At 48.8% G+C, this 14,848-nt stretch overlaps 1 protein-coding gene across 6 annotated transcripts in view; it reads left to right on the forward strand.

Moving 5' to 3' along the window:
* The window catches only part of ELP1 (elongator acetyltransferase complex subunit 1), a 109,621-nt gene that overhangs the window by 55,174 nt on the left and 39,599 nt on the right, over nt 1-14,848 (forward strand). For all 6 annotated transcript variants that reach the window (XM_085874877.1, XM_085874873.1, XM_085874879.1 and 3 more), the window contains exons 20-22: nt 10,846-10,919; nt 12,370-12,448; nt 12,577-12,656. In XM_085874877.1, coding sequence (XP_085731003.1) covers nt 10,846-10,919; nt 12,370-12,448; nt 12,577-12,656 — 233 coding nt within the window. The remainder of the gene's footprint in view (nt 1-10,845; nt 10,920-12,369; nt 12,449-12,576; nt 12,657-14,848) is intronic.

Genomic DNA, 14,848 nt, shown 5'->3' on the forward strand with positions numbered 1-14,848 from the left:
ATATATATATATATATATATATATATATATATATATATATATATATATATTGTTGCGGATTCGCGCCCGCCGGCGTGCGGACGGCCACGTAACTCGAATCGTGGCACGTCGCCCACCGGACGGACAATCCAGTCGTGACCCTCTCGGACTAACGCCGGGAACTAGTCACGGGTGGACCTTTCGGTCTCACCACGATCGTGCCAATCGGCCCCCACGTGGGATGGGGTTGCTCGCCAAATTCGACCTACCTAAGTGCCCACACGGAGGGTAGACCGGGCGATCGCACCTCGCCGCAGGTCGACTTCGGACACGGGCCACTTTAAGCGACCCGTTCCGTACTATCGGGATAACCGAGCGGTGTTATTCGTCGGCCTCGACGGTTCGATTAATTATCGGGCGTTTTAGCCCACGACCAATCCTTTACGTGAAGCAAGATGGAGATTCAATGAAAGAAAAGACGAAGCGAAACGGGAAAACAGTTCAACATAACTCACATTTATTTCGCGATGAACGGGAAGCACACATATACAATTACACCAAAAGCACATGTAAAAGGAGAAGAAACACAATATTACACAAAAAGCAAATATAAAAGAGAAACACAATGCAGAGCTATCCGACTACCGAGCACACGGCAACACTTATACAATTTTACTTCACAGACGGCGCCGACAAAACAGATACCCAAAGCAAAAGAAAAAGAACCACCCTCAAGGATGAGGGGGGTAGGCGGGCCTGGGGCCGAGACCGTGTCGGGCCTACCCGTCTGATGATGAGACGCGGAGCGGCGGTGGCGCCTCAACTCCGCGGGCCTCGCGGACAGTGTCTGGTAGGGGGTGGGAAAGGGGCCCCCTTGTCGCACTATCTCAGCGCGGGGGGAAACAGGAGGGGGTTGTTGATGCTCGGGGGATGGCGGATATCACCCTGTCTCGGGTCCCGCGACGAGCGTCTCCTCCTCGACCTCGGTCGCGTTGCTGGCCTCTCCCTCTGCAGCTCCCGGCACCGACGCGAGCACCCCCTCGTCCGCCTTCGCCGCCGCCACCTCTCCACAGCTCCGTCTAATCGCCCTCTCCGTCTCCTCTTGGCTCGTCCCATCTCTTCACTCTTGACTTCTCCCCTCCGAACTCACAACTGCGAACTGAACTGCCTTGACTGACGAACGCAGCCGTTTATATCCCCCGTGGCCTCGCTCCCCCACCTTTGACCCTCTGCCTTCGACCCTTCACCTCTCTAACTGGCTCCCCATTGGACCGAGGAAAAGTGGGCGTGAATGCTTTTTGATCCATGAATTTGCATATAGCGTCCTCACTCCAACGCCCTGGAGGCGGGGCCAAATCGCCCCAGCTCGCCGATAGGACGGAACAGAAGTGGGCGTGAGTCGTTTTTGATCCGTTTTCCTCGGAAAGTCTGCGATGTTTCTGAACACGCTGTTCGGTGCGCGCCCTGCACGAGTCCAGTATCGGTGCCCACAAGTGGCGTGGGAATGACGGTGATGCGATGGTGGCGAGTTGTGACGGTAAAGGTCGTGGCTGTTGTTGTGAAGCGGCGTTGTGGTTGGTGGTTGTTGTGTGATGGCTGTTGAGACGTGGTTGGTGGTGGTAGTAATGGCGGCTGGTCCAAAATAAAGATAGTAAAGAAAAACGGCTATCTAAAAGGGTCGCAGCCTGCATAAATGACATTTATTCCCTCTAAACAACGGGTTTGGGCCTAACTACACATATACTTACAGAGATATCTCACCTAAGGGACCTGATTGGTGGTTTGCGAATTTCGTCAACCACAACACTACCCCCTCCCCTTTTTACAGACTCGTCCCGAGTCGTCAAATTCTCGTGTGCCATCATGTGTAGTTTTCCCCTAGTACATTTTACCTACGGATCCCTGAGTGCGACATTCATGGTATTCGTGTCCCCAAAATAAATAACCTGAGGGCTGAGTAACTACCTAAACAAACTCACTCACACGGACGACTTAAATAAAATTGCCGGCGCTAGGACAGACATGCCGGGGGCGCACTCATATTTACAGTACATCTTAACCTTAACTTACAAATTTTACACTAAACCATGGCCCAGGATCAATGAACTCTGCAAAAAGAAAGCAGTTAGCAGGGAGCCAGGCTGCTCGCATGCAGTCTCTGACTCAAATAATGCAGGTGACAGGGAACGTGGCCGGCTGCTCACACGCAGTCCAAGGCCTTCCCTTTTGAACTGAACGCAGTGAACCACAACGGTGCATGGGCCGCACAAACGTAGTCTCCGTGCCAGCTCAAGTGGCACACGCAATGAACACAACGAATGGATGGATGAATGGTTTGAACTGAACGCAGTGACCCACAACGGTGCATGGGCTGCACAAACGTAGTCTCCGTGCCAGCTCAAGTGGCACACGCAATGAACACAACGGATGGATGGATGGATGCAAACACGGTGCACTGGCCGCCATTGCAGGCCCGTGTTGTAGCTGCCAACAGGGCAGTTCTCGCAGCTTGCAAACTGTTGCCTTGACCCTGGCGCACATGGCAATGAACAGGGCGGGGGGGGCAAAGCAAAAATTGAATGGGGCTGGTGAACAGGGGCAGTGGGCATGGCATGGCAAAGGCAGCAGGCAAACACAGCCGGCAGATGAACTGGCCGGCACAGGCCTTGAAGAAAAACAGCCAGCCGGCAGATGAACTGGCCGGCACAGGCCTTGAAGAAAAACAGCCAGCCGGCAGATGAAGTGGGCCGGCACAGGCCTTGCAGCACAGCAGCTGCAGACGATCCAGCCGGCACAGGCCTTGCAGCACAGCAGCTGCAGATGAAGTTGGCCAGCCTTTGCCGTTCCGTGGAGGTTGGTGGAGGGAGTGCGGTGGTGCTGGCCACTTGGAAGGTGGGCTCGGACCTACCTACCTGTCTCCCTCCCACCTATCGCCTTTGCCTGTCACTTTACATACCCACTCCCTTAATTTGTCAAACCCCAATTTAGCCCCAACTTTTTTTTTTTTTTTTTTTTTACTTCCCCACTATAAATCGTCCCCTAACCCCCTTTACTGTCCTTGTTCGGCTAACCTATCCTGTCACCTAGCCTACTCCCAACCCCTACGTTCCCTTCCCGGAGGGGAATAATGGAGAGCTAACGTCCTGTGTCGAGGCCCAATTCAAGCCTCAGAATGGCCTCCCCAGACTTCAGCGATCTATAACCAAAGTGAGTCCAGCGGCCCACAACGAGAGCGAGGGGATGGATGGTGCGGAGGGGTACACTTCCTAATCTACCCTAACCATTGAACTGTTAAACTACCCCGGGGCTTTCAACAAGCGCCTCTCGCTTAAACTATTGGTTCTAACAACCCAGATTCCCGTCGCCTGTGTTGGTGTCCTTTTAATTTCGGGCCTCGCCCCCCAATTTTCTCTCCGTGCCCTCACACGGTCTCATGGCTGGGACACGTGGCTCCCTTTGGCAGGCACGACCCTCTGCCGATTCTCCGACGATGGCACCCCCGGGCACTACACTGCCTCCGAGCCTACCAGCTCCCTAAACACCGGGGAGTGCCCCCCATGGCACCTCCCCTGAAACGCACACGTGGCAGGCTGGCTTTCCAAGCCCCTTTCCGAGGGTCACCCGTGCCCACAACACTGCCCATGTGGCTAATGGCGCCCCGGGCCCCCGCACCAAGCAAGCGCACCCGTGCCCACTACGCTATCCCGGCCCCCCATGGGCCCTTGGCCTACCACGGCCGACTAGCCTGGTGCCCGGGGTACCCACTCAGCGATACTCACCTTTCGCAGCCACGCTCCCAGCCCGTCAACAGGGCTCCTGCACCCCTCCAAACGGGTTTCGAGCCTACACCCCCACCAACAACAAAACGACCTCCATTTTGTAAATTTGACTAACCCCCTAACTTACTTTATACTGACCCCGGGGTCCCTTGGGCGGGAGTCACTCCTCCCCCCAATCACTCATCGCACCATGCAGTCCCCATTCGCTCCACTCACACAGACCCGCTGGCCTCACTCACTCACCAAGCACATGCTTCCACTTCACTCACCAACTACTCTTCAACACACACCACTGAACTCTGCCATCCTTCTAACTACCTCCCCTAACTAACTCGTGCTCCCACGTCGTCCCTTACACTATAGCATGTTCCTTTTAACACTACGTAGCTAAACTACGTCCCCTCTACACATTCACAAGTCTGTCATTGTCTCCTAAATCATAAAAATCATTTTATTTCCCAACCTAAATCTGGCTACAATCCCTCTAACTAATCCATTCCACGGACTCCATGAGGACTTACCCCTGCCCCATGAAGTCGGTCTAACTAAGCTAACCCTTCCCCCTAACTAGTTTCCATCCTGTGCCCAGATCAAGGGGGTCTTCCACCCCTTGCCCAGGAATCCTGTGCACCCGAAAGTGAGGCTTGCTTTTTGCTTTTTGCTTTTTGCTTTTTTTTTTTTTCATGCGCAGCACCAGCGCGGCAATTCACAGCTCGCGCACTTTGCACCTGCCCATGACGTCATGCAGCTGCACGTGTACCTCGTCCCTCCTTGGACGGTACCATCCGGCAGGGATACCCCTCCTGCCGGATTCCAACCCCACGTGCAGCCATGACGTCACCGTGCGCATAAAAAAAACACAAGCCCCACGTCTCGAGGGGTTCCCCACGCGAACACATGTGCTTTGCCCGTTGGAGCTTAACACACACGATCGCGTGGAGAACCCGTCCGGTCCAAATCCGTAGTCCTGCCTAAACTTTGTCCGTCCGCGGGATCGGCAAATCCACCGCGTGCGTTTCCGGACCGGGACTTCACTCTCGCAAGCGAGCACGTGGGGGCCTCGTGCGTTGCACAGCACGGACCTCGTGCTCACTGCTGGGTGAACCCGGCACGGTCCCCGAAACAACTACAGCCGCTACCCGGCTTTCTTTCTTCACATGTCTCCGTCGTCACCTCCATTCCACCCACGCACACCTGCGTGTTACGACGCTCACACTCCATTCCATTACATTCACCCCGGGAGACGCGGCTGCATGTTCACACATGCCCACCGACATCTCCCTTACATACCGCTCTCTCACACACACGGTCTCCCTTGCATAAACCATACCACTCACACGTGGTGCTCCATTCACTCGCGGCCTTCCACTCACTCGTGCCATTTCCCTCACACAAACCACACCACTCACACACGCGGGGGCACTCACCCGCGGTTCCTCATCCACACACCGTGCCTCACTCATACACCGTGCCTCACTCACACACGCGGGGGAACTCAACCGCGGTGTTTCATCCACACACCGTCCCTCACTCACACACGCGGGGGCACTCAACCGCGGTGCCTCATCATCCACACTGGCCGTTTCATCCACACACACGGCCTCTTCCACACACGGTGCCTCATCCACACACGGCGTGCTGGGAAGCACGTACTCTGGCACCATCGCCACCACACCACTCACACACGGGGTCGCTTCCACACACGGGGACGCACTCACGCCTTGCACCACACACACAGGGACAACCACACTGGGGATTCGTGTCCCCACAAGGGTCTCCGGGGCCTCTATACCCCCCAAGCTCTCCGTGCACCTGTCCACAGCACTCCTCCCCTCGACCTCGCAAAGCACGACCGAACTCACCTGGTCGTGACTCGCCTCAAGGGGGCATACTCCCTCCCCTCGTTCCTGGAGGAGGCCATCCAGCTGCTCGCACCGGGCCTCCACCCAGTCCGCGAGCTCAACCTCATCGTCCTCCACTACCTCCGTGTGTGTGTGTGCGTCACTTACCCCGTCTTCATCGTGTAGTCTTCCCTCTATCGTTCCCATCTCCCGTGTCTCTGCCAACTCTTCACCCTTTCCCTCCCTTGTCTCCACTATTTTTATTTCCTTTGTCGTCACCTCGTGTCTCGTCTCACACGTTTTGGTCTCCCCATTTAATTTTTCCCTTTCGGTCATCGTCACGACCCTCGCCCAACACGCCCCCCAAATTATTTTGTCACCCGCCTCCACCGCGGGCCCGACAGCCGTTGCACCCCCTTCCAGCTCGTTCGCTCCCACACGTGGAGTCGCCATTTTTATCTCCCTGGTCACGGCCTTCATGCCCGCCTGCAGGCATCGGCCCATGTTCTGCGTCTCACCCCGGAGCTTTTTCGTTTCTTCCTTCATTTGCTTGTTCATGCCTTTCATTTCGTTTATAATTTCATTTGCGTTTGTATCCATCCTTTCGTTCATGCCTTTCATTTCGTTTTTCATATCCGCATTTATCTGTGCCAGCATGGTGAATAGCTGGGCCATGTCGGGTGCGCTTGGGTGAGCCGTTTCGGCAGGGGTTGGGGAAGGGTTTTGGTGGAGAGGGGGAGGGGAGGTGTCATACACCGCGGCCGCTGCCGCACCCATTTCGGGCTCTGGGTTCAGTTGGGCGAGTTCGTTTTCCTGTACAACCAACATTTCCTGCACGGGGATTTCATCCTGAGCCATGGATTCTACACATTCTACATCCATTTCTCATACCCCCGGCTCCCGCTCGCCTTGAGACGCCATCTTGCTTCTCTTAAAGGGTTAATTTAGCTCGCTCGTAATTTGGAGGGAATCGGGGGTCGCTTCTCTCACCCCTGGACCGATTCCCGTGAATTTAATTGGAGACAGGAGAGCCCGTTTTCCCGTTCTCCGATACCAGTGCCGCGAGGATGGCGATGGGTTTATATCGCACGACCTGACACCAGTGTTGCGGATTCGCGCCCGCCGGCGTGCGGACGGCCACGTAACTCGAATCGCGGCACGTCGCCCACCGGACGGACAATCCAGTCGTGACCCTCTCGGACTAACGCCGGGAACTAGTCACAGGTGGACCTTTCGGTCTCACCACGATCGTGCCAATCGGCCCCCACGTGGGATAGGGTTGCTCGCCAAATTCGACCTACCTAAGTACCCACACGGAGGGTAGACCGGGCGATCGCACCTCGCCGCAGGTCGACTTCGGACACGGGCCACTTTAAGCGACCCGTTCCGTACTATCGGGATAACCGAGCGGTGTTATTCGTCGGCCTCGACGGTTCCATTAATTATCGGGCGTTTTAGCCCACGACCAATCCTTTACGTGAAGCAAGATGGAGATTCAATGAAAGAAAAGACGAAGCGAAACGGGAAAACAGTTCAACATAACTCACATTTATTTCGCGATGAACGGGAAGCACACATATACAATTACACCAAAAGCACATGTAAAAGGAGAAGAAACACAATATTACACAAAAGCAAATATAAAAGAGAAACACAATGCAGAGCTATCCGACTACCGAGCACACGGCAACACTTATACAATTTTACTTCACAGACGGCGCCGACAACACAGATACCCAAAGCAAAAGAAAAAGAACCACCCTCAAAGATGAGGGGGGTAGGCGGGCCTGGGGCCGAGACCGTGTCGGGCCTACCCGTCTGATGATGAGACGCGGAGCGGCGGTGGCGCCTCAACTCCGCGGGCCTCGCGGACAGTGTCTGGTAGGGGGTGGGAAAGGGGCCCCCTTGTCGCACTATCTCAGCGCGGGGGGAAACAGGAGGGGGGTTGTTGATGCTCGGGGGATGGCGGATATCACCCTGTCTCGGGTCCCGCGACGAGCGTCTCCTCCTCGACCTCGGTCGCGTTGCTGGCCTCTCCCTCTGCAGCTCCCGGCACCGACGCGAGCACCCCCTCGTCCGCCTTCGCCGCCGCCACCTCTCCACAGCTCCGTCTAATCGCCCTCTCCGTCTCCTCTCTTGGCTCGTCCCAACTCTTCACTCTTGACTTCTCCCCTCCGAACTCACAACTGCGAACTGAACTGCCTTGACTGACGAACGCAGCCGTTTATATCCCCCGTGGCCTCGCTCCCCCACCTTTGACCCTCTGCCTCCGACCCTTCACCTCTCTAACTGGCTCCCCATTGGACCGAGGAAAAGTGGGCGTGAATGCTTTTTGATCCATGAATTTGCATATAGCGTCCTCACTCCAACGCCCTGGAGGCGGGGCCAAATCACCCCAGCTCGCCGATAGGACGGAACAGAAGTGGGCGTGAGTCGTTTTTGATCCGTTTTCCTCGGAAAGTCTGCGATGTTTCTGAACACGCTGTTCGGTGCGCGCCCTGCACGAGTCCAGTATCGGTGCCCACAAGTGGCGTGGGAATGACGGTGATGCGATGGTGGCGAGTTGTGACGGTAAAGGTCGTGGCTGTTGTTGTGAAGCGGCGTTGTGGTTGGTGGTTGGTGGTTGTTGTGTGATGGCTGTTGAGACGTGGTTGGTGGTGGTAGTAATGGCGGCTGGTCCAAAATAAAGATAGTAAAGAAAAACGGCTATCTAAAAGGGTCGCAGCCCGCATAAATGACATTTATTCCCTCTAAACAACGGGTTTGGGCCTAACTACACATATACTTACAGAGATATCTCACCTAAGGGACCTGAATGGTGGTTTGCGAATTTCGTCAACCACAACAATATATATATATATATATATATATATATATATATATATATATATATATATATATATATATATATATATATATAATTACCCTGCGCAGACAGTAACCATCTCCGATTTTGAAAATTCCTCCTAGAAAAAAAAGTTATGATGTCAAAATATCTCCGCTAATGGAAATCGCCGAAAAAATTATCTCCGAAACTAGGAAAGCTTTTTGAATTCTGTTTGTGGGAATCGAACAGGGCATTCGCAGAGATAAATTACCACACATATGATACATCACTATGACGTCATACCAATTTTTATGACGTCATTCCTATTTTTTGACATTTTTTGTTTCACAACCCAGAGTTTTCATCGGATCTTTGTGAAATTTGCCATGTATATGAAGAAAGCCCACGCACAGGCAGTAACCATCTCCGATTTTTGAAATTCTTCTGAGAAAAAAAGTTGACTTAATAATATCGCCGCTAATGGAAATCGCCTATTCCATTATCTCCGAAACTAGGCAAGCTGTTTGAATTTTGTTTGCGGGAATGAAGCCGGGCATTAGCACAGATAATTTATCGCAAACCTGATGCATCACAATGACGTCATATTCGTTTTATGACGTCATCATTAAGAGGACAAGGATCTTAACTCATTTGAGCTTGTTTATTGAGTCGTGACATGTGGTTGGGAAGGAGTGTGATAACCCTCACATCCCCCACCCCCTCCGCCCCCTTGTATGTTTGTGTTAAAATAAATGCAACCACTTATGCATACCTATACTTTGTGAATTCCCGTGCATGGGCCAATTATAACGGAAATACACTAGAATGCCACATTTCCTGGGGATCCCGTTTCTGCTACTTCCCCCTTAAAAAAATACTATATTAAAAAAAAAATAAAAAAATTAATATGTATGTATATATATATATATATATACATGGTCTGGGCCTGTGGAAGAGCTAGGAAAGACAACAGAATAGGACACAACATAACAAAGGGAACATCAGGAGAAAGGGTCAACACGAATAGCAGGGAGAAGGTCGACTGAGACAGACAAACGAGGGATGCAGGTAATGATGAGTAGGGGAGAATGCAAGGGGTGGACAAGATGGATATGTAAGTAAAGTTTTGGGATGGGTGGTGGCGGTTTCATGGGTCGAGAAAAGAACCTGGCTCTTGGATGGGGGATGACCTCAGATGGTGGTGAACAGCTGTTCTGAAGACCAGGAGGGAAGAATGATATTAAAGAGAGTGTGGAAGGCGGTTCCACTGGTGGGAAAAGAGAGGAATAATGAGTGAAGGTGAGCAGTGGTTCTGGATTTCGGGAGTTTCACGAGGAGGGGCTTGATGTTGATGGTGAACCGTGCGCACCATACAGAAACCCGGGGAGTGGCAGAGTATGGAAAGAGCAGAGGCTGCAAGACCAATAGATTTGGGCCAAAACAGGCAACTCTGTTATTTTTGAGACAAAACAGCCCGGCACGCCGAGCCTTTCAAGACCTGGACACATTATAATATATTGGTCATGAAAGATTAATTTTACAGATGTTTGCTTATTTCTTGTATTATGGAGAGCTTGTGGTTGGGTACAATTTGGACAAAACTTAAATTTAGTACTTACTAGACGACCCGTGAACCCGTTGGGTCCCCGTTGTGACAGCGGTTGATAAAAAAATCATTAAAAAAAAAACACAAAAAAGATAGCTCCAGCGAACTATACCGCTGAGGTTGTTTGCATTGATCAAATAATCCAGAAGAGTACTTGACTGAATCGGAAATTGATTTTTTAATAAATTTTTTCGTTGCCCGATTTGAATGAAACTTGATATTGCGCGTCAATGTGAAAAAAAAAACGGAGAAAAGAAAGTCGAAGAATTTATTGTGCGTAATCTTCTAAACACATTTTTATTTACTAATGAACACGCAATTATTAGATCAAAATGGCTGTTTATTTTATGCTTAAAAATAAATCGTTCTTTGTCTATACTCAATGTTTGAGATTTTAAAATAAATCATTTCAAGAAAAAAAAAGATAGCTCCAGCGAACTATACCGCTGAGGTTGTTTGCATTGATCAAATTCTCCCGAAGAGTACTTTACTGAATCAGGAACTGATTTTGAAAATATTTTTTTCATTTCCCGATTTGAACGAAACTTGATACTGCACACCGCAGGAGAATGGTGAGTAAGGTGGCGCTAAAATTTTTGTGCTATCGTGTACCATTTTGGCTGTATTTTGGGAACATACAGTACATATATACATACATACAAGATGAGAGTTTTAGTAATATATAGATTTAGTTCAGTACTTTCCCTGTTGGCTATGTTTAACTTGATGTCTGTTCAACATGCATGTCAGCCATTTTATAACCATTATTGTTTTTAGTCAATGCTTTGGCATCTTGCCATGCTGCTTCTGCAGATGCCACGTGGAAACTTGGAAACAATCCACCCTCGTCCTTTGGTGTTGGCTCAAGTTGGCAGATGGTTGGACAAGTGAGTGTTAATACAGTTAATCCATTCTTGTGACTGTTACATGTAAACAGCATCTGGAGCACATGTTTGTAACATGGAACGCTAGTTGTTGTCATTGATTGGAAGAACCTGTAGTCCCTTTTCAAGAAAAGCTCTTTATGCTGGGCTTGAATCGAAGGAGTTTCATTCTTCATGTATTTTTTCCTGTTAAGTGGACTTTATAAAATGTAAAGTTATCAAGAACTTACGCTCTTATTCTCAAGAACATTGTGATTGTTGAATGAGTTGGTTTATGAATCAACTCTTAGGCGTACCCGGCGTTGCCCGGTGCTGTTCTAATCCTGTTGGTATATTTGAAGAAATCAAATTTTTTTTTTCTATTTTTTTGTGGGGGCCTGAAACATTTCCCTACATCCCCTAAATAATGGGGTCAGGGATCATTTACTATTTCCTTACACATAGCTACAAAGGCTTAGGCACTGTAAATAAAAGTGATTAAAATTAAAAATAAAAATAACTTTAAAATCCAACTTTTGCCTCAAACACTCCCTGGCACTCACTGATGAACCTCTTAAAGTTTCAAGAAGATCCGTTCAGCCATCTCTGAGAAAAGTTGTGACACACACACGCACACACACGCACACGCGCACACACACACGCGCACACACACACACACACACACACACACACACACACACACACACACACACACACACACACACACACACACACACACACACACACACACACACACACACACACACACACACACACATACACATACACATACACATACACACACACACACGGCTCTCTTATAGTAGGCTATTGATTATACTATGAAATTGCATTAATCAAGTCTGACTAACCAGTGCAAACTGATAATTCAACTTGTTTCGAGTGCTGCATGTATGCTAAAGACTCCTAATTGAGCATTACTGCATTCAAACTTTGGTAGAGTGATATGGAAGTGATTTGGTGTAGATTTGGTATGGCCTCTTTCTGATATGGAAAACAGCCTTGTGTTGGCTTAACAGTTAAAGTGGCTGGCTTAAGATCTTAGGATCTTGAGTTTGAGCCCCTTTAGTGCTGTTCAATAACACCAGGTGTGTTGATTCAGCCTTGATTTTGATTCAGTTGATTGATTCAACCATTTTTCTGAGGTTGGCAAAATGAGTACCAGCTTACCCTAAACAGGGGGCACTGCATCAGCAGCACAGCTGTGCTCCCATCAATAATGCAACCAGCATCCACAGGCTGTATATGAAATACTAACAATAATAATAATGGAAAATGTGACAAAATATCTGGATTGATCATTGAAATGAAACCCAAAATAAGGATGTCATTAAAATTCACTTTTCCGATGCATATTTGCCTGTTCTTCCATCTTGACTTGATCTTTGGCAATGGAGAGAGTCAATCACAACTGGCATGTAACAAACTACTTACTTATAACCTGCTGTTTCAGGCTCATGTTCAAGGAGGCCTTTGATTGCACACGGAAGCAGAGAGTGAACTTGAACTTTCTCTATGACTATAATCCGAAGGTGTGGGAGGAGCCTCGTCTTTCTCGAGCTTTTTGCATGCAGCATTGAACACTTTATTACTGGTTTAACTAGTACAGTGATGTATGCAGTTCTCGTATTAGAAAACACACTTGCATTCTTCCTTGCAGGCTTTCCTTGACAATGTGGAGAAGTTTCTGCAGCAGATTGGATCAGTGACTCAGATCAACTTGTTCCTTACAGAGCTCAGGTAGGTGTGATTCATTTAAGGTGAAGATAGTTGTGTTCAATATTGGTAAATACATTGTGGAAAGGATAAAATGCAAATTTTTGTTCCATGTTCAAAATTGTGGATGGATGTGGAAATTGTAAATGATCATAATTGCAAGTCATTGGGTTTCCCTCCACCACCCCCAACATCAAAGATTTCATTTTCTCGTCTGTGAACTGATAACATTTTCATCTATGGGTATCAAGACTAATGGAATCATGGAGTAGGAGGAGGAGGAGGAGGAGGATATTGGGACCATACTCTACTTAAGTAGCACCAACACTGCACAGTTTCCTTGGCTATTGGGCACAATCCTGGACGGGTCACTACTCCGACACAGTATACCAGCATGCTGGCACTCATTTTGCCGACCTCTGAAGGATGGCAGGCCGAGTTAACCCCACCTGGTATTAATTCAACAGCTGAGCGGGATTTGAACTCAGGACCCTGGGATTCAAAGCTCACCAACCTAAGCATTAAACCAACCCAGGCATAGCAACAAAAGAGACATACTGTATATGAAAATATGGGATAAGCAGATGTAAGGTTGACAATAGAGTTAAACTTGGTGTCATCATACAGCAGAGAGTTGTCATGTTGGGAAAAAAATGAATGGAAGAGCAGGACTGGATAGAAGATGGAAACTGACTCCCCATACAGGACAAAAGTGGAAGTCGATCATTCTCTAATTGGTGAAGCATGTGAGATAGCATGTGTAACCTACAGGTGCTGGAACAGGATGGATAACCAAGACAATGCCACTCTTCAAAAAGATGGTATTAAACAGAGGTGACTCAGGTGGGAAAGTGGCATTTCCTTCACCTCTGTTTCCTGTTTGGAGATGCTATTGGTCCTCAAATTATTTGACTCTGCCACTTCAGGAAATGCCAGATGGGACAGCAGGGCAAGCAGCTTCCCCTGCTCCTTCAACACTCTGACCCTCCTTAGCCCAAACCAGACTTTCCCGTTTTTCCAGGAAACCCCTTTCATTGTTAACCTCCCAAATTCCAGGTTTTCTGCTCATCATCACTTATTTAATCCCCTTTTCTCTTGCCTGTTTAATTATTTCAATGTCTTTATGTTTGGAGCTCACTTCCATCAAATGGCATCTTTCATCATTGCTTCTTGTATTTACCCCTCCTGTGTATATGTGTATGCTAATCTGCCCCCCCCACCTCTCCACTCCCTGTCCTCTTCCCCATTACTTCCTATTCCACACTCTCTCTTCTGACCTATAGGGCTCTTTTTGTGTGACTTCATCTTCCTTCATTCACTTTTTTGTCTCATGTTCATTCTTGCTCTTCTATGGGCCTTTTGTATGCTTTCATATTACAGTAATACAGAAAAATAATATGGGTCCATCATCTTTATGTAACTTATTTTTGGAAATGCATGTTTAAGAGACTTATTTCACAACATTTTGAAAATGCTGCAAGTTGAAAAGCTGAGATACACTAACATTGGTCATCTGTTACATATGCACATTTTCTCATAGTACAATGGTTATTTTACTCTCGATTGGTGGTCATAGGTGGTGGAGAAGGAACTATTTAATATGAAACAAATTTCGCTTCGTAAATTTCAAATGTGTTGACTTATAATAATTTTTTAATTTCTTGCCTTTTGCTGATTACCTCAACTGTTAAACCGCTCACAGCTTTGGTGGGCACAGCAAACCTTGTGCTGTACTATGTGTGTACGTACACTCCGCTCAAACACCTCGGTATCCTCAATAGCTAGGGTGGCTTGGTGATGGATGTGGTGTCCTCTTGGATCAACATCTGTGATGGGGACATTGTTGCAGGAGCATTGTTACTCTATGCACTCTACACCTGGCAATCTCTCACTTTACCCTCTGAGTTGGATCCTCCGTGAATAATCCTCTTGCGTTGGTTTCCATGGAGTCGTACTTGTACCTGAAGTCATACTCTTCCGTTCACTTGCTCTGTCAATCCTCTCACTTTATTCCCTGTATTCTCACTCTCCACAGGGTTGTTCCCTTTAACCTGCTTTTCCTTCAACACTTGCTCTTGGATATCAGGCCATTGTCTTTTCCCACCAAGCCAACTCGCAAAGCTCACACAAATTCTTCTCCGGTCTCTGGTACCAACTCATGGTTCTTTTACTCCTGCTATTGCATTAATAGCTTCCAAGTCCCAAATCGATCACCC

Source organism: Eptatretus burgeri, chromosome 3 (assembly GCF_056783735.1).
Source record: "Eptatretus burgeri isolate ZD-2024b chromosome 3, Ebu_testis_v1, whole genome shotgun sequence".
In the NCBI taxonomy this organism is placed as follows: domain Eukaryota; kingdom Metazoa; phylum Chordata; class Myxini; order Myxiniformes; family Myxinidae; genus Eptatretus; species Eptatretus burgeri.